General features: G+C 45.0%; 1 protein-coding gene across 11 annotated transcripts in view; it reads left to right on the top strand.

The window, feature by feature from the left end:
* Positions 1 to 644: 644 nt before the first annotated feature.
* The window catches only part of PLEKHA1 (pleckstrin homology domain containing A1), a 38,560-nt gene continuing 18,755 nt past the window's right edge, over positions 645 to 20,449 (top strand). For 4 of the 11 annotated variants that reach the window (XR_008462356.1, XM_054163213.1, XM_054163211.1 and 1 more), the window contains exons 1-3: positions 645 to 842; positions 16,037 to 16,197; positions 18,953 to 19,009. Coding sequence is in view for 9 of the 11 variants with exons in the window: in XM_054163213.1 (XP_054019188.1) it covers positions 16,057 to 16,197; positions 18,953 to 19,009 (198 nt within the window). In the remaining 2 variants the exon portion in view is untranslated. Of the gene's footprint in view, positions 843 to 16,036; positions 16,198 to 18,952; positions 19,010 to 20,449 lie in introns of those variants that run through there. The other 7 variants (XM_054163215.1, XM_054163214.1, XM_054163210.1 and 4 more) reach the window with 3 other exon arrangements.

Below are 20,449 nucleotides of genomic sequence, written 5' to 3'. Positions count from 1 at the left end.
GCAGGCTGCCCAGAGAGAATCTCTCCTTCTCTGGAGAGACTCCAAACCAGCGTGGGCATTGCCATCCCAGGCAGCCTGCTCCAGCAGGGAGGTTGGGCTGGGTGGCCCCCAGAAGCGTTTGGAGTAGAATTCCCAGTAAAACTGCTTAAACATCATTACTGGAAGTTGTTATTTGCCGCTAGAATCGTAGTGACCAGTGCCTTCAGAAGGCTTTGTGGTAGCATCTAAGCTGACAAAGGTTCTGTGGGAGGCGTAGGGAAGCTTCTCCACGCATGCAAGCTGCTCATTCCGTCTCTGAGAGTCCCTCTGCTCTAAAGGCAACATTAAACCCAAAGTAACCGCACATCCCCCAGAGAGCAGAGCTGCAGGAAATCGCTGTGAGCAGTGACCGGTGGTGTCTTCGTGTCACGGCTGATGCCTTCCCCCGAGCTCCCCCGACGCGCCCCGGCACCCGCCGCCCCACCGCCAAGCCCACGCCTGGCTAACAGCTCCCAGCAAGCCTCGCTCCTCAGGGCACCTTCCGGACTACGGCTCCCGTCAGGGCCTGCGCGGCAGGGCAGCGCTCCGCGGGGCCGCGCCGCCGCTGCCCTTCCCAGCGCACTACAGCTCCCAGGAAGCCCCGCGGCGCCCGGCGCCGCCCGGGAGGTGGCGCTGCGGCGCATGCGCACGGCGGGGCGGGGGCCTCGGCGCTGTCGCCGCGGTCAGTGAAGTTTCTTGGGAGGAAGAAGGGGGCGGGAGGAGAAAGCGCCGAGCCGGGCCGGGAGGGGAGCGCGGCAGCAGGCGGCGAGTCCCCGCACGGCCCGGCTCTCCTCACGGAAGCTCCTGGACTGCACTGGACTCCAGTAAGTGTGTCGGCCCGGGGCGGGATCGCTGAGGCGGGGCGGCACGGTCCGGCCCTGTGGGGAAGGCGCCTGGGTGATGCTCTTCCTTCCTTCCTTCCTTGCTTGCTCGGTGTTAGACCGGGCAGGGCATTGTCCTGGTCCTTCGACGCTTCTGCCTTTGTGTGGCTCCCCCATCGCAGCCGCTTCGTGCCTTTCCCTTCCCTCCCCCGTCCTCTTTTCCTTCGTTCTCCTCCGAGCCGCTGCCTTGCCGTGGGGACTGGCCCCCTGTTGCACCTCGGGGACGGTGTACAGGAGGGCTGGGGCGTAACTGTCCTGGTAAAACAATCAAGGCTCTGTCATATCCCCAGAGGTAAGAGGATGATCTCATAACCCCTAATCTTTTTTTGGTTTTTTTCTTATCCCCCCCCGCGCCTCTCTCTTCGTCTGAACTTGGGTCTTTGAGCATGATGGGAAGGAGCGATCTTATCTGGGCAGAGCCCTGCCGTGATGGTGCCTGCCAGGGTGTGGGCTCCTTGGGCACCCCGCCTGCCGAGCGGGGCCTGGCTCGGTCCTGCTCGCCTTTGGTGTGGGAATCGCAGGCTGGAGCTTCCTGGGGAGCCGAGTGTGATCGGGACAGCTCACGTTTAGTGGCTGGCTGGTTCGTGTTTAGCTGTTGAGGGTGCTGGTTCTGAGGAGGGCTCTTTCGGAAAGCTGGAGCCTGTGCTAGCAGTGCCAGCCAGCGCCTTGCGAGTTGTGTCCTAGCTTCGCTGTAACTTGGGCTGGTGATTTACTGAAGCAGAGCGTCTTTAAATGGATAACTTGACTATAAATCAGTGTTAAACTGTAACTAACGCTGTCATATTTGCTGGCTTTAGCAGATGTACAGAGCCGGGTAGGCGTTTGACATGCTACTAACTTAACACGGATTTAAATGCCGCATGTGTTATGGGGTTCCCTTAGGTGTAACTAATGCATAACCTTCACTGAAGGCATTCTATTAGTACAGAAAATGTTTGAAAGGTAACATCAAGAAGACAACAGTTCCTCTCTGGGGAAGGGCCTCCTGTTTTGAGGTCTCTTTTTAAGCAATACTCCTCCTTCATCAGGTTGTAACCAAGCAAAGGGAGTAGTTTATCTTCAGGTGTGGAAATAGTTATTAACTTATTAGACATGAACAAAGTGATGGTGCTTAGCTGAGCTGAGCTGCACGAGAGAGAGGTTTTCTATTTCATTTTTTTAGATTCTTAAGAGCTGGGTTCTCTCCATGTTTCACCCTCTTAAAAAAACCACAGTGCATTGAAAGAGACTGCTGGACTGCTGCCTTCTGAAAATGTTCTTACTTTACTAAAAGAGGCCATAATATGTGCAAGGATCTCTATTCTGCCCTCCTTACCTAATCCCAAACATGACAGAAGACAGTGCCATGTTTGATTATACAGTTTGGGCCTATGAGGTGCCAGGGATAGCTTCTCCCTGTTGAAACCAGCAGGGGGGTTTCGGGATTTGGGGGTTTTGTTGTGTTGGAGGTTTCTTTCCTTTTCTCCTTTTTCTGTCTTTGATTTGTTCACTTCCTTTTTATGCTTCAGCTGTGTTCATTATGATGCAGCACAAACAATCTTCGCTGAGATGGAGCTGTGCATGGCAACTTAGCCTGGTTGCTCTACAATGAGTTAGTCTGTCTCTTAATGACTGTACTGCACTTTTAAGGATGGGGTTTTTCATACTTCTGATTTGAAAGTTGTGATGGAGTAGGATGAAGTCTTGTGTCAGTTCATTTCACAACAGGTGCATCTTTAAAGCAAACTCAGTAGTTGATAAGAAGGTCTGTACATCCAGTTACATACAGGAAGACTTTCTAAGTTTCATCACTTGTTCTCCTGAGGCTCTATGTTGATAAAATCACAGGACACTTGCTGCATTCTGGCAGGTCTTTACAATGGGTTTGTAACAGTGCATTTGCCTTTTAGGTCCCTGCAGTCTTGTCTCCTACTTCTGGTTGTTATTTTTACTTGAGAGAGTCCCACAAGTAGCAATACACAAAGCTGTCAGCTAATGTGGAGCAGAGAAGTGTAGAAGTGCTGTTTTCCTGTTTGTCACATGAGTCAGTGTTAAAAGTGGGCTGAAATCTCTCATGGTAGAGAGGTTCTTAGCCTGGTTGATATTTGGAGAAGAGCCTTGCAATTCAGGGATAAATAAGCACTGATGCTGCAGAAAGTGTAATTCAAGAGATAGTATGTGGGGAGTTTGTGTATCTTGGATATCACTCATGCTGGACTGCTGGAGACAGCTTTGCATAAACAACAAAACTCTGTGTGGCTCTCTCGTGTTCACTGCAGTTACCAGGCACTGTGATGTTATTTTGGTAGTGTAGAAGACTGAGCTTTGAGCTGGTCAATTATGAATACAGAATTTATTTTGTGAAGCTGTTTCTGTGTTTTCTAGCTGTGGTCTGCCTTGTGTTCCATTGCAGAGCTCTGCATTTCAGGGGCAGAAAGAAAGAAAAAGATGTGCAGAAGGTCACTGCCAGGGACAGTGCAGCATTTAAATGTTTCAGAGGAGCAGATGCTTTCATGTAGTCATAGAATAGGTGAAGTACCAACAGCTGATAAAGAAAATAAGAAGCATTTTACTATCTCCCCCTCCTTTCTCCTTTTATTTATCCTTCCCCGGGAGTGGTAACTGAGTGACAGGAGGGAGGCACACATGGCGAGTAAGGCAGGTGTGTAGATGAGGGGAAGGCCTGAATACAGGAGGCCCTGGTTTAGCCAAGTAGCTGTGGCTCATTTCAGAAGGTGAGGGAGCTACTTCAGCAGAAATAATCGAGGCTGGCTGTATGTCAGGGAGTTAGAGTGCAGGAGAGGAAGTGCAAAGGCAGTTTTTATTGGCTGTAACACATTAGAATGAACTTGAGGACGTTACTGAAATGTGAACAGATCTCCACTTGTAATACAGCCTCCAGTGCTGTGTTGGACATGACCCAGACTGCCAGGCCTGCACAATTCTTAATCTATTTTAGTAGATTTGGAATTCCATCAAGGTCTTTATTGCCCAGTGTTGCTGGCTATTTAAGCTGACAGTTATCATGGGGAGCGTAGCGCCTTCAAACTGCAGCAAAGCAGCGGCAGCGGGGACTCACTGCGTGTTACAAGTGAGACCTGGCCTTGCATCCTGGGACGCCCTCCTCCTTGTGTCCAGCTGTATGTCTAAGGAGCAGCTTGTGACACAAGAGCAGGCCTCTTTCTTGTCAGGTGGGCCTTGGGTTTCATTTCTCCTGATTAGTTCTGAGCAATAGAAACGTGATTAGAAAATACTTAGCAAGGTTTGGATCCAAATAAACCTTTGTGCAGTTGTGTGAAAATACAGGATGGCAACTTTGGGGCCAGAATATGGGAATTCTGCTAAAGCCACTTAGCTAAAAAGATTTTTCCAAAGCAGAGCAAGTGCTGTAGATGGCACCAGGAAGCAAAGGAAACCACACATTCAACAGTGCAGGTATTTTTTGGGGGTTGAGCCCAACTGCATCCAGATATGGCTAGAAGCACTGCTCTCAATGCTTTCTGAAGTTATAGAAGATACATAAATGTCACAGTTCTAGTGAGCTTGTCTGGCACATAGAAATAATGCAGCTGCTTTTAAAAACCCCTACCTGCTAACAGGTAGGATTCAGGTTTTGAAGGTTCACTTTAATGCACAGAAAGACTGAAATGAATTGGAGTGGGAGGTGTGGCTGAGCTGTTCCAATGTTGTTGTTTTGTTCTGCTCCTACAGTGATCTCTCATGTTAGGCCTTTGAAAATGTCTAAGTCTAAGGTCATCTTGCTACATGCTGTAGCCTGCCATTGATAGACATGCAGATATGTATTCATATAGGGCTCAAGTTTATAAATAACACTTTCCTGTTAGTGCTAGGTAAAGCAGCAGGGGTTTGTTGCTGTTGAGGAAGGAAGCTTGGTTCATTGTCTCAGCACTAAGCAGCATTTTTTCCCTCCAGGGACTTGCAGAAGCATCTAGAATGTGTAGGTGTTTCTTTAATCTTGAAGAGGGAACTTATTAAGCTTTCTGGTGCAGAACTATATGAGCCACTTTCAACAGATGTTATCTGTATGAGTAGGGAGTTGCAGGTCTGGTAGACATTTGTGGCATTCAACAGTTTAAACAGTTTTCAGGTTTGAACATATGCCCTTGCCTTGAAAATCTGAATAGTTTCAGGTATTTTATGTAGAAGAAAGGTGGTTCAATGGGGAGCTTGCTGCTCTGGGACTTGGGAAACAGGTTCAACTCACTGTGTTGCCAAAAGCTTCCTGTGTGGCCTGGGACAAGCTGCTTCTCTGTCCCTCCGTTCTCATACTGAAAGTGCAGAGCAGTAGCAGCTCTGCCTGGCATCGGTGTCACAAGGGTATGTCAGTCAGGTGCGGTGGTAACACAGGGCATGTAGCTCCCTTGTGCTGGGAGGAAGAGGTGCAGGGACTGCCTGCATTAAAAGCTGAGGATAAGCCCCAGGCAGAAGGAGTAAAATCAGAAAAACAGGGCAAGGGGCAAAAGGGTTGCCTGGAAATCTCGTGTACCAGCTACAAAAGAGAAAGAAAGGCCAGTCCTTCAAACTTGAGGGAGCATTGCATGGCTTTGTTTGTTTAACAGAGTATGGAAACAATGCCCAAAACACCTGAATGAGCCAGGCAAATCTTTTCTATTATGGTTCAGCCACACAATGAACAAAAGCAAAACTGTCTCTGTCTGCTCTTTGGCAAAAGCTTTTAATTCTAGCTGGCCATTACATCCAAACCTTTGAGCTATCAATTTTGTTCATTTGCTCTGCTGACATGATAGACAGCATCTCTTAAATTCAGTCTGATTTATTGCCTCTTCATGTGAAAGGGGTTGAGAGAAGACAGCTTTTCTACTTCCCTTCTCTCCCAGGGGGAAGCAGATTTTGCAGCCACCTCTGAAGAGCAGTGTCTTTAAGTTTGTAAAGCTAGAAGTGGTTTGGATTTGAAATCCTTCTGGTGGCAATACAAGATGGCATTGTCATCGCTTTGAACTGAAAATGTGGACTCGACAGCAATTACCAAGCTTTGTAAACATGTTTTCATCGTTGAGAGTCAGCACTCCCAGGAGCAGTCTCTCTGTCCTGGCAGATAGGTGATAAATTCAATAATTGAATATGTACTTGTTTATGCTCTTCACGGTGCGTTGGTACCCACCGCATTTACATCCCATGGCCAAGGAAATGTGTTTGAACTTGTTCAGACCAGCGACTTAATGAAGTGTTCTGCTGCTGAGTGCTGAAACAGTTACATGGCAGGTTTGTTGGGAGAGGGAGCAGTCCTCTTAAAGCTGCACTTCAAAAGCTGTTGTTAAATCTATTGGTTAACTCTTTAGGGAGGCTTATCATAACAAAGGGAGACTTAGGCTGTGCTGCTAACTCCTCTAGCAAGTTATTTCTATAGCTAGCAGACACTTGTGCTGCACTGCTCGGAGGATGTTCATGCCTCAGAAGTGTTCCTGCTTATGCAGGACTTCAGGCTTGGGTTCTATTTCTTCATCCTTAATCTGTTCTTTTTCTGCCTAAATCAAGTTCCCTGTGGGTGCTGTCATTTATTTATACTGTCTTGCTGATTAGGTGCTGGCGGCCTGAGTTTTGGCCTGAGGAGCAGGATTTCATTGGGAGGTCCATGTGTTCCCTCCATGGGGGAAGGCCCCAGTACAGCATGTTGAAAACCAGCCTGCTGCACACTCCTGGTACGTTCAGGATTCCCAGGCTCGTTGTTGCACATACAGGGAACCTGTGATTCTCCTGGAGTGCTTCCATTTCACTGTGTGTAGGAAGGGCAGCAATCCTGTGCAGTGCCAGGAGCCTGGTGACTTCCTGGTGGAGCTGGGATTACTCTGTAGATGGAGCATTGTTGTTCTCCATATTTATGCCTTGAGAAACAGCAGTGTCAGTGCAGACCAGCAGCTGTGCAGTGAGCTGGCATTTGTGTCACTGCACACGTGAGAAGAAAGGTAAGGAAGGTCTGTAACCAGACGTGGGTTGTACCTGCAAGAGGACAATTCCTTGGGCTTATGGCTTGCTTCCAAGGCTGAAGGCTGCTGGAAATGAGTTGTGTGAGAAGTTACAGTGATGTGCTGCCAGGGGAGTGTTGGTGTGCTGGTACTGTCTTTCCTGACCTGCCCTTGCAGATAAAGCTTTATTTTGTCGGCTTTCACTCTGTATCAGGGGAGACTTTTGTGAAATACACCTAAGTGGCATTTGATTTCCTTAAATTAGAAGGATAAGAAAGCAGGGGAGGGGAAGGTCATTGCCTGAAGATGTTGCCATTTGATGGGAGTTTAATGTTCTCCTCCCACCATGCTAAATGAGTATTGGCTCACTTACATGGGATAGACAAAGCTTTGTTCTTTCTAAAGAACTTTCACTAAATTTGAGCTTACTGAAGGCTCTGGGATTAGTCCTAATTGCTGCAAATCCTTGTGTAGTGCTAGTATGGTTGATAACTAAGCTGGATTCTGGAGGATATAGCCAGTCTTCCCAGTAACAGGAATTTTGCCTCACAGAGGGGCTTATGCAGTGAAACGTGGTCTGTACTGCAAAGCCCACAGTGAGTGAAGTGAAATCTGAATGGCAACAGTTTTTCCTCCCCAGAGTGTTAGTGTAGATCAAGCACTGCCTTTTTGTTTGGTTTGGTTTTTAATTATGCATTGGATACAAAAAGTTGGTAATCAGTTACTTGTGTTTTCTGTTTGGTTTCATTAAGGCCTTTTGATGTTTTCAATAAGGTCAACCCAAATATTCTTCTGCTGGTGCTCTTTTCATTATTTGATACTTCAGTTGGACTGAAAAATCAGTTATGTACAGTCCCTAGACTGCAGCTGGCTTGCCAGAGTTCAAAAAGGTGCTCTCTGAGTTCACTGTAGATGAGATGGTTAAATGCCTTCAGCCTGTGTTCAGATGGCCTGTTGCTGCTGGTAGACATGTAATGTGAAATCACCGTTCTCAAGTACTGAGCTATTCAGAGCGGCCTTTGGTGTGTGCAGTTTAATGGAATTAGTCTGAGGACAGGATTAGTGCTTTCAAACTTGGAACTTGCCTTTGGATCTGTATGGAGAAGAAAATCTCTTACTACTCCAGTGCTCTCTTAAGCTTGCCTCTGTTTGGCTTCCACCCAATATTTGCAGCACAGCATTTTGGTGCTACGGAGGCACATCAGTAGTACTTTCAAAACGAATTCAGCAGACTCCTCTGTACATGCTGCTCCGTCCTCACTGATCTAAGAGGACTCTGTGGAAACTGAAGAAGATATTCTCAACTTGCTAATTTCCTAACCAGCTGGTCTTGTGAAGCTTTGTTTGTACTTCACAGGAAGGAGGGCTGTGTTTGTGCTGGGGAGTTTACACCCAGGATTCAGAGCGAAGTTCTGGCTCAAACATAGCATTGTTTGGTTGGTTGGTTTGTTTGAAACCATCCTCATCTTACTGTATGGCACTTCCTCAAGACAAATAAGCATCCTCAAGATTTGTAGTCTGATGGAGAGAGTCCTTGTTCTTCAGAGTTGTGGGGATGCATTTTAGACTCTTGCCCTTTCTTATTTGACCCCCATTTTGGGTTGAATTTGAAACAGCTGACAGCTGGGGAATCTGAGTGCTTGGAGTGGTTGGCCTGGATGGAACAGTTACTAGTAACTGAAATGAAAAAGGTTTCTGCTCATGACTAACCAGTAATAATGAGCAATCCTAACAGGTAATGTGCTTCTGCCCTGCTTAAATTCTAATTTAGGCTAGTTGCCATCAATGGAGCCATTCCTTTGGAGTCATGCATGGAAGCATTTTGAAGAGCAAGCACCTCATTTGTCATATTTGGAGTTTCACACACAGCATAAAGTAATTGTAAATACAAACCAATTCTGAAGCTGCTGCATTAAGCATTTTAACTGCTCTGTAACTGGAATCAATAAGCTTTTAAAGAGTTGTTTTGAGGATTGCATGCAATAAGTCCAAGTGAATTAGTGTAACTATGGTTTCTTTTCCTCTGTTGTACTTATCTCTAGTTTCATCTCTTTTGGAATGACTTTGTATTACCTCCATTTAATATGAAGTGATGAAAGCTGTTCTTCTGTCTGTTGTAGAAATGCTGTTGAAGGTACTCTCACTGTCTTTTAGCTTTGTTTTGTTTTATTGCTTTCTAGGCTAGTCATCACTCATATTTTATTAATAGATAGATTTCAAGACTGGCTTCATTACACAAGATGCTTCCTTTTTATTTGTGTTACTCAGTGCAGTTAGAGGGACAATTAAAATGCCTGTTTAAGCTGGGCAAAAACCATTAATAGGTGAGGGTTTTGTTTGGGCTCTTTTCAGAGCTCAGCGATAGAGAGGATTTTTGCCTCCTGTGCAGTGCATTTCCTCACATCCCAAAGCCTGGGCTGCTGTTGCACACACCTTAAAATGGAGGAAAGGAGCACAAAACATCACTTACAGCAGTTCCTGCAAAAGCTTTTGGGGAAGTAGGAGTCTGCTCCATTGTGGAACCTGTAGAGATTTGAAACGAGCATGATGCATTCAAGGTAGCTTGCAAACATTTTCCTTAGCATTCCAACTTTCCTCTAGGTCACACTGCTTGGTTTTAGATAGTCCAAGGCCATCTTGCTGCACTTCAGCTAAAGATGAAGAGCTGGTGTGTGGGTCGATGTCGTTGTCCATGGTGACTGTGGTTTTCTGGTGAGCAGTGGGGCTGGGAGGCTGTGAAAAACCTTAGCTGCCAGTGTAGCAAGGAGGGAGGTGATGCTCTGAGTTAATTCACTTCATTTACCTTTTGTGATTAACTTCATCTCAGTTGTTTCTTGCTTCACTTTGGGCCAGTGGTTTCTCATTATTACCCCAAGGGTCTTGAGGTATCACAAGTCTGACTGGATTTAATCTGTGCTGAAACAAGGTTTGTCCAAGTGCCTGCTTTGGTGCCTTTCTCTTGTGAAATGTGTGTTTGCATACATGTTGGCTATGTGTGGATGTTGGAAACACCTAGGATTAATGCTGTAGCATTGTAGTGAAGAGTATGGAATAAAATTAGTCATTCAACTTGGCTGAGGTGCAGTGGGAAAGAGGGGAATAGTTAGTTGGCTTACCCTGGGTTTTATAACAAGTCTTCCTGGAGAAGAGCAGGTCAGATGCATTCTGGAGATAGACTGGTGAGTGAGACTTGAATGCAAGAGAAGGTAGCTGCTTTTGTGAGCTGATTCACACCTGCAAATGATGATTCTTCTCTATTGTAGCCTGGATGGAATTTGGATTAGCTACTGGGGAAGGGATGTGTTGTTTGGTTGAGGATAGGAGAGGTCAGTGATGCTAGTAGGTATTTCAGGGGTTTAATTTTGAAGATTAACTTGTGCCTAGGAATTCCCTTGCAGGTGAATAATGGCCTTTGGCAGCTGCTGATTCTAAATTCAGGGAGCAGCATATCCTGGAGACTTGCAGTTCTCCTTTGTTGATGTAGGTAAAGTGTGGCTAATAGTTTCACACACTTGAGCAAATCAAAGCCATGTCTCTTCTGTTTAACAGAATCATGCAGTGTCTGTTGCACCCTCCAAACCCAGCGTGAACCAGTGAAGCCCCTGTGAGGAACAGGAAAGCTCAGCGTGTTGGGTGAGAGCAGTCCCCAGTTGCCACTGGTTGTCATCAGAATTGTGTCCAGGAACTCTCTCCAGTTCCTGGAATAGAGCTTTGCTGTCATGTTTGGGTGTTTAGGAAATTGTGGCTTTAGGGGGTTTCTGGAACACGAGCAGAGGTGTTGTCTCTCAGTTTAAATTGTATGTACAGTTTTGTGCCTCCACTGGAAGCTTTTCAAGATGTTGAAAATAAAGCAGCTTGAACAACTGTCCTGGAAGATTTATATGACTTGTTCTCAGAGGTTGTTCTAAGCTGGTTGTCTCAGGGTTGGGCTGGTTTCCACTCCCCCCTCTATCTTGTCCTGGATATATGCAAGGAGGAAAGTTTTCATTGCTGCGTTCTGCAAAGTATAAGCAAAGCAGTCTGAACTCATCCTTTACCCTGGGGAGTCAGTAAATGGAGTCAATGGCCAGTAAAAGAGATGACCAACGGGAGAGTAGCTGATTTACAGCAGGAAGCTGGTAGTAATTGCCTAGGCAAAGCCAAGAGCACTCAATCTTGGAATTACAGGAGGGACTGGGAACTTGCTGGGGGTGCTGCTCACCTTCCCTTTGTGTCCGCGGAGCTACTGATAATAGTAGAGCTTTAAGAGGGAATGAGGAAGAGGAGGATGGGCATGAGTCATGGCATCATAATATATTTATTGAGTGTAGTTTATGAATGGTGTTCATCATTTCATGGGGATGAATAAGTAGGTATTGTCTGTGTGTTAATCTTCTTAGCTAATAGAAGAACAACCCCAAAGTCATCTTCTGTGGTAAGCTAAATCCGAAGGTCGACACATCTACAGGCTCACAGAGCAGGGAGTAAAACTGTTGCTCTGAATTTAAAGAAATATAAAACTCTACCCAAAGCTTGGGGAAAACCCATGTAAAAATAAGCTAAAAGGTATTAAAAGCAGTGTTCTTCATTCTGTATTTCTTAATCCAGCTCTGCTGTGGGCAGTGCAGAGCCTTGCGTGGGTATTTAGTCCTACGAAGTTCTACCTTCTCCAGTCAGCCAGCGGTCAGTGGTTTGTGCCTGCTGTGGACATCAAGTGTTAGCTGTCAAAGGAGAGTGGCCCATAGCAATGCTCCCTTGCATGCCACTTTACTTGTCTTGTATATGGCCTTTGTACTTGAGGATCGGGAGGCGAGCTGGAAAGGAGGTGAAGTCAAGAGCAGGTGCTGGCGGGGCACTAAAAATAGAGCTTCCCGTAAGAGAGTTGCAGCAGCCCGTTCTGAACGGTGCCAGCGAGGGGCTTGCGCCTCGGCAGCTTCCAGTTGTGCAGCCGTGCATTTACAGCTTCAGACTGGGAGAAGGTGAGCTGTGGTTTTATTTAGAGTGGTGCCTAGGAGGCCAGGCAGCCTTCAGTGTGTGGTATTAATGCTGAGGCGTGTCGGTGCGTGGTGCAGCTCGGAGGAAGAGCGCGGCGAGAGGGGAAATCCGAGAGGAGCTGGGCTGGTGAGCTATGTACCTGCTGAAATTAGTACACTGCCGCTGGAAAGAGGGATGTGAGGCTGCAAAAATAAGTGAAGCCTCCTCTTTGGATTCTAACACAGCCCTCCAAGAAGGAATTTTAAGGAGCTGAGAGTTTCTGAGCTCTTGAATGCGAGTGTCGATATGCAGGACAAAACGAGCTGTACAAATATTTTAGCTTCTGGTGGATTGTGGCAAGAACAGAGAGGAAATGGGCCACGGGGATTTGGGGTTTTGTCTGAAGCAGCACTATGTCACTGACCCACTCCTCCCTCCCCTGCCTCCCATCCCCACCCACACACAACCCTCTGGGGAGGGAAGGCAAAATAAAATGAAGCTGTATGTAATCTCTTAGCCGTTTAATGCCTTCGGCTCTCCTCTCTGAGAGTCCCTAATCTTTTTCTGCTATTTGATTCTGAAAATGGGTGGAAGTTACTACACTGTGCTGCGGATTCTGCTGCAGAAAAGAGCTAAGTGTGCATGTAATAAGAGCTGTAAAACAAACAGACTTGGAGACTTTTTGGTTGTGGAACCACCTGAAATAATGTCCTGAGAAATAAATCCTCTGTGTAAGGAGGGGTCTGTAGACTGAAGATACTGAGATTGAAGCTGTGGTGAATTGGGAGGCTCATTTTCTTACACATCTCTTGCAGTGAGGAATTGTGTTGGAGCTCTGCAATTCCTTTTATGAACCTGAAGGAGTGAATGTGGGGATTCCCTGGGTGCTGCTGGTTTGGGCTGTCTGGGGCTGTCGGGAAGGGTGTTGTGGTGGGGGCTCTGTCGTGTGTGTGTGTGTGTGTGTTCAGTGCTTTAGGAACTGGGAGAAAGGCACAAATTGATTTCTTTTTTAATGCCCATTACAAATTGTGGTTCCTCAATGAATGCTGAACACAATTGGTATTAAATTAGAGTGGAACCGTGCCAAGGTGTAATATGGTGAAAGCAGATTCTTAAAACTGGAAAGCAATTGCATGATTTCATCTTGGCTTGATTTCAGTTTTACAGTAAAGTTAGAGTGGCTTTAATCACTTTTTCTGTAAGACCCTCCATCTGGTAGCATCAGTAATCCCATGAGGAATGTTGGACTGATAGGAGGAAAGCATCAGTTGCACCACTGAAACCTTGAATGATAGTTTATCCTGTATTTTTATCAGAGCACCAAAGAACTGCAAATAGCATCATTTTGTAGACTGGAAATTAGCTAGTTTTACTCTGAAGCAGAAAATCCATCAGTTTAGGGCTTTTTTTTCCTACTTACAAATTGACTTAATGGCAATTGAGAGCTGCTCAATTTTGTCCTGTGCCAGGTGGGGAAGTAAGTGTTAAGTAGTTCAGCGGCAGTGAATTGCATGCTCGGAATGGAGCACTAGGAGTACTTTCCTGTCATTGTTATTAGAAGGTTTTCTGAAGCACAGATTCTCCTGTAGGAGAAAAGTGCTTTGAAAAGCCAGTTGATTTTAGTCAATGATTCTTAATCAATTTGTATTTAAAACACAAGTTTTCCCTGTTTCATTTTCTTCACACCTGCAGAGGACCCAGCTTAAGCCTCCCCAAACTGCAAACCAGCCTCCAATATTTGCCTTTTTTAAGCACAAGGCTTTTCTGGGCATCAAAAATTGATGATGTTAGGCTGCAACGGTGTCCTGGAACTGCCATATGTTGCTGAGAGACCACCTGGCACAACTTAGGGCAACAGTAGTAAAGGACACACTTTATCTTATTTAAATGAAAGCAATGTGTGCTGCCAAGTTCTGCCAGCCTAAGGTGTGACTGAGAGAGCAGCCACCCTTGAGCTCGCTCCTCATGGCAGATGTGGTCATGGTGAGATGTTGCCTCTGTGTAAAGTGATCCCAGGAGCCAGAATGTGAATTACTGACGGAGGTTTGTTATCATCATAATGTTGTCTTAAGAGTGCTTAGGTGTTCCTGCTGTTACTTATAACTGGGTTACAGAAATTGTCTTAGGTCTGTGGTATTGCATTTGAGGAACACAGCAAGAACATTGAGATTTCCCTAGTAAAGTTTGCTACTCCTTTGAGGAGTTAAATTCAATCAAGACCTTGAATGTGGAGTCTTCTGCCTGTTGGAGGCAGAAAGAAAACCAAATCAATCAAGCCCTTAATGGAAGGTTTATAGACATTTAATGTCCTTGTAGCTGTATAGAAAATGTCTTGCCTCTCAAACAAGTGTGCTGAGTTTGTTGTACACAAAACTGCCTTTGGCTTTAGAATGTAATGGCTAAGATTAAGAAACCCAAAGCAGCAGCGTTTGTAGCAGCCATTGCTGTGATACTGCAATCTCTGCAGCTCTTCTTTGCCAGCACTGCTGGATTGAGACTGTTAGATCTGGTCCCTGCTGCCAGACTTCATGTACTGGACTTGAGTTCACAGCAGGTGTTAGTGTTGGGCACAAAACAGGTTAGTTTACAGATTGAGTTAAATCATGGAATCATTGAATAGTTTGAGTTGGAAGGGGCCTTAGAGATCTAGTTCCAACCCTGCTGCCATGGGCAGGGACTCCCTGCTATTAGCCCAGGTTGCTCAAGGCCCTATGCAGCCTGGCTCTGAACACTTCCAGGTCTGGAGCCACCACAGCCTCTCTGGGCAGCCTGTTCCACTGCCTCACCACCCTCATAGGGAAGAATTTCTTCCTAATGTCTGATCTTAAAACTGTTTACTAGAAATTCTTCTACTACAGGATCAGATTCATGATACTAGGTGTTAAAGTAATTGCTTTGCAAAGTAGTTGAAGCAAAATTTGCCTAATGTTCTAATTAGTCCTCTAAACTGTCAGATGTAAATGCAAGCATCTATCAATAGATATTCCTATATCTGGACCTCAAAAATAAATGTGTGCTTATCTGGAGAGCTGACTCCTCAAAATCCACGCTTCCAAAGTGCTTAACCGTATGGTGTGTTTTACTGGGGTGTATCAATAGCTAGCTGCAGATAGTTATCAGACATCTGCTTCATTGTGTGTGTTTATAACTATATTTAAATCAAATAAATTAAGGAAGCAGGAAAGGTAAACAAGCTCAAGAAATATTGAAAAGAAACTTGCACATTCCCCAGGGAAGGCTGGAAGAGGTTTCACAATGTGTGAAGTGTTTAAGCCTTCTGTGGCTCCTGTTCATAGTTTTAGCCATGTACTCTTTCTGAGTTTTGTAACAAAGATTGGCATCAGCCTGATTTCTTTCATGCTTAACTCTTGCTTTATTGCAATTTCTAGATGCACATGCAAATTTATCTTTGCTCTTAAAGCTGGCTCTTGAGTTAGATGGCTGTGCTGCAAAGGACAAGGGAGCAGGTAAAAAGGGCGGCCAATAGCTTGCAGTAAGGCAGAGCAGTAAAAGGTGAAGCAGGCAAAAGGGGAACAGGTGGTCAGCAGGACAGATTTGTAGTTATTTTTTAAAGCAAAATAAAAACTGTCCAAAAATCCCCAAACCACCCCAAATTTATAAAAAGCCTGCCAGCCTCAAGCTTAGTAGCATGTGGGGGCTGAGGATTTCGGTTGTGTGTGGCAAGCGTGTTCACATCTCTGCTGCTTCACTCTGACTGTTCAAGGATGAAAAGATGTCTGTTCTTAGACATTGTTAGCATCCAGTTCTGTCTGTGGGAGAACAGGAAAATGTGAAGTGTTTCTAAAAGCCTTTTGTTGAATTTGCCTTAACAAAATCTGAGGAATCCCTCTGGACAGTAGAGCTGCTATACAAAGTTCCTTTCTTGACCATCAAAGGCAATGTCCAAGAAGGAAGTCTAAACCTAGTTGTCTTGACTTGGTGTTAGCTGTGGAGGTGAATCTCTGATTATTCTTTGGTGATCTTGTGAAAGCTAGTCTTCATGCTCATGGGTTGTTTAGCTCTTGTGTCTTTGCACTTGGGGTGTTAGGAACCTTAGAGAGATGCCTCCAAGAAGTGAGAATGACCTATGTGAAAATTAAGGGGTGGGTGTGGGGGAGCAGCTACACTTCACTGAATTCTTCTGTAGAAACTTCTTTAAGCTGTGGTTGAAACTGCTCAAAATGTCATGGGTAGGCACAGAAGAGCCTTAAAATCAGTAATGAGGAACTTTGCTGAATGTCTGTGCTTTGTGTTGTGCAGTGTGATGTTGAGGGTCAGCAATGCCTTATGTGGATCGCCAGAATCGCATCTGTGGTTTCCTAGATATTGAAGAAAATGAGAACAGTGGCAAGTTCCTGCGGCGGTACTTCATCCTGGACACCAGGGAGGACAGCCTGGTGTGGTACATGGATAACCCACAGGTGAGATGTTCTTGGCAAGAGTTTTCTGGCTTCTACCAATTGCCACTTTTGAGATACTTTAACAGAGTGAGTTTAAAGTGGTGTTAGCCCGTGGTCCTAGAAGGGAGGGGGAAAAACAGTTCCATGAGTGCAGTAATTGCAGTCAGTGTTTCTTCTTTGCTCCTCTGTGCAGCCTCTTAAATAGAAACAGGAACTGTGGTTTTTTTCCTTTAGGACTTTACCCATTACTCTTAATAGTAAAACCTCCCAAACAACTTGGACATAAATGAATTGCCAATGTATGGAATCTCAATATTGGCAGGGGATACAGGGAACAGAGGGAAGTGAGAGTTTGATCCCACTTAAAGTCAGTAATTAGCTCTGAATTAGAATAGAATAGAATAAACCAGGTTGGAAGAGACCTTCAAGGTCATCGCATCCAACCCATCAACCAATCCAACCCATTGTGATGAGCTATATTTGTTTCCTGTTAAGTATCTTGAGTGTGCATTGCAGGTTCCCACAGGCACTAGGCCAGTGCTATACAGGATAACCAGATGAGCCAAATCACATACTAGTTCTACTACACAGGTAATTTAATTCTCCTCAAACCCTGTGTGCAAGTATGTAGTTATGTAGTTTTCTTACCTCAGCAGAATCAGTCATTGAAAAGCAATTTCTAAGGATGCCTTCAATTTCAGCACACCATGACTGGTCTGTGAATGAGAAGAGCTTGTGTCCATCGTGATGGACAGCATCCTTTATACAAATGCTACTTCTGCAAAGTACACACATCACTGTGTTTTCTAGCATAGAGGAGAACAGATAATTGCTTCAGGTTTGGGCACAGAGACGGTAAAAGTGTAGGATCTAGGTCAGCTGCCAAGTGTCAGCCAGCAGAATCTTCATGTACCATTTTGCCAGAAAGACCAGACTTCAAATGCAGCACAACCTGGCTGTTCAAAGGAAGCAGAACAAGCCCTGAAATGATGTGCAGCTCAATGAACGTGACTTGTGATCGAACCACGTGGCAGTTCTTACTGAGCAGAAAAAAGGGAGATTGATGGGAAGAAAGAGAGGCTGCAAGCACTTGATCTCAGTGAGTGGGATGAAGCAATTATCTTTACAGTTTCTCCTGTGATACACCCAGGCCACATGGGCAAAGACTTGAAATGCTGCAGAAATGGCATTTCTTCACAAGAGTTAAGACTAATGGTATATGCAGCACACACCTCTTACAGCTTTCACTTTAGGCTTCCTCATTTTCTATGTACAAATGAAAGGCTACCTTGCAAGAGGCAGGCTGAAGCTTCTTGATTGTCTTCCACTGCTTTGGTTTTGGAGAAGGACAGTTTTCACAGAGCCACTATGTGGAGATTGTTCTTAATCCTTGAAGTGATAAAACTCCTCATACAGGATGAGGCTGAGGTGTGTGCAGAATGTCACTGGGCCCTTTGTTGCTGGTAAAAGGGCTCCATTTGTGTCTGTGAATACAATTCATTTGTTGAAAGAAACAGTGTTTTAAATGCCACTGTTAACCACACATCATTCTCCTAATAGAAAACCTGGGGTGCACTCAAGTAAAGCAAAACTGAAATGTATTGGGACAGAATGGACAGACTTGGTGAATCGAATGTCAGTCTTATTAGTCTATAGTAAGCCTAACCTACTTCTTACTGTTGAGATACAAATGGAGGACACACCAATGATTTGTCTCTCTGACTCTGTGGCCAGTATGAGGCTTTTCATTGCGATGGCAAAGTTCCCAAGGAATGGAATAATGATGGGCACTTGAGCTGGGGGAAGGATCAGCAAGCAGATGCAGTTCCATTGTAATGGCTGCCAGAGAAGCCTATGGGGGGGAATGATACTGTAACACAAAGGGCCACTTGAAAAGTCAAAATTGTATTGAGGAAAAATTGTTTGGAACACTTTATATGGAGGGATAAAATGAAGGAGACTGTCAGGAAGTTGGCCATTTTTTGTGACTGTCAAGTCTTTCAGCTGTTGTATTTCTGGGCTACTAGCTGCTGTGAGTAGTAAAGTACATGGTAAAACTAGTGTGGAAGTTTTGAAGGCCAGGCTGGATGTGCTTCTGGGCAGCCCGCTGTAGTGTGAGGTATCCCTGCCTGTGGCAGGGGGGTTGGAGCTAGAGGATCCTTGAGGTCCCTTCCAACCCTGACAGTTCTGTGATTCAAAGCAGTGGATGGCTCCTTTTTGGACTAAGTAAATGCAGTTAGGTTTAACTGCAGCTTTAGGAAGTATCAGAGTCCTCCCCTGCAAGAGATTTAAAATTAAATGAGAAGACTGCTTGCTTTATTTATTTGTTGAAAACAGCTCTTTTTCCAGTCCCTTTGGGAAAAATCTGAGGCAGCCTTTGAAGCCTCTGACATAAGAGATGGGTGTCCCTTCTTGTCCCTCCCGCCTGCCCTGCTTAAAACACAGCAGACTCCAACATCTGTTAAGGAAAAAGTATTCTTCCCAGATTTCCTGGATGCAGACCTGCAAGAATCCTTTTTCCTCTAGCAAAATACAGAAAGCCCTGAAACAATTACTGTTTGTATTGTTTCTAGCAGTGGTTCTGTTTTTAGGTGATTAGCAGATGTGTGTATAATAAACAAGCAGTTTAGATCCTGTTTGGAGCACGCATTGTGTATTGTCTATAAAGCCACGCAGGGGTTTCCTTTTGGTGCTGCAATTATTTGCTTTTGATGTAAACACTGACTGTGATATGAGAATAAACAAGTTTCACTTTGGAACATGTCATTTATTTCAGAATCTTCCTTCTGGATCTCCACCTGTTGGAGTCATCAAACTTACCTATATTTCAAAGGTAAGCCAGGACACTCACTGCTAGACCTTTGCTGCTATCTACCAAGGGCCACTTCTGAGGGCCTCAACTTTAGACAGTTTTACATGCCTCTTCCATAGCACCTGGGAAGCTTTTGCTTATGTGCTGCCCCTGAGTCTCTAGAGAAGTGCTGCAAACACTCCAATGGTATCAAGTTAAAATAAGAACAGACTGGTTGTTGCCTAGGCTTGTCTTGTGATTTCAAATGACAGCTCTTTGTGCTGCATAGAATTAGTATTTCTGAAGTGTTTGCTTCAGGTCTTTATGAGTGTTTAAATTTCAGTTAGTCTTGGAGAAAAGACAAGGCATTTATGAAGTTAAATAAGCCTCTGTAGATAAGTCTCTGGGTGTGATAGTTTGGAAGTAATGATGAACTGTAGTAAATAGAACAGAAAAACATCTAGGAAGTGCTCAGTTCATTGTACTCTCTAAACACTCCCCCAAATGCCTGGAAGAGGACTGGACTAAAAGTGTCAATAGGTAAAATTGTGGCAGTATCTGCTGCAAATAAATTACTAACCAATAACTTGATGATGAACCTGTTAACGAATAATTGGCCTCCTCTTGCCTTTCTGCTCATTTCTTGTCCTTTCTTTCCTTTTCTTGTCATGCTGCATCATCCCACCTCCCTTCTTCTGGGGTTTAATTCTTGTAAAAGATGTTATTGATGCTGCTTATATCATTAGTACAGAAATGTCTGTGGGCACTTGCTTTATGTCCTTCCTGGTTTCCTCCTCCTCTGCTTACTTTGCCCCAGAGCTCACAGTTGTCATCTTAAGAAATCTGAAGTCTTGTATCCCCCTTCTAACCGGAGCAGGGATGGTCCCCTGTGCCTTTGCACCTGTGTGCAGCTTTGAGGGCAGCTCAAGCGTGTGGACATGTAACTTGCTGTAGTTCTAGTCATGTAGTATGTGGCTTTTGTTTCTGGCCACAAAACAAAGGTTTTGATGTGGGGCTGCTTTGCCTTCTTCCCCACCTTTGATAGGAATGGTTTCTAATGTAAAAATACCAACAAAGCAGGGCACCTGCATCCCTCCTCCAACACTGCAACGTTTTAGAGCCCCCCGAAGAAAACCATTCTTTTTGTGTTAATGAACCAAAATACAGCTGATGGCCTTGACAGTATGAAATGCCCTGGATTGTTTAGTTCAGCTGAAATGTAGAACTTCAGAATGCAAACAGAAGTGTGATGTTGTCAGCTTTCAACATTTCTGTGGTGAGGAATCCTTAAAATTGAGGAACGGGAATGTATGACTGGAGGTGACGTCGGCCATAGGCTGCACGCCTTGGATTGAATGCATGGAGCATTTGTTGTTATGGTTCTATGTCTTTGCACCTAACAAGCTTGCTATCCTGCTAATCTTCAAATGCTGCCACTTGAAAGGGAGGAAATTGTGATACCTGATGTACATTTCTCTATGC

Source organism: Dryobates pubescens, chromosome 8 (genome assembly GCF_014839835.1).
Source record: "Dryobates pubescens isolate bDryPub1 chromosome 8, bDryPub1.pri, whole genome shotgun sequence".
Taxonomy (NCBI): Eukaryota; Metazoa; Chordata; class Aves; order Piciformes; family Picidae; genus Dryobates; species Dryobates pubescens.
This window is presented reverse-complemented; position numbering and strand designations above follow the sequence as displayed.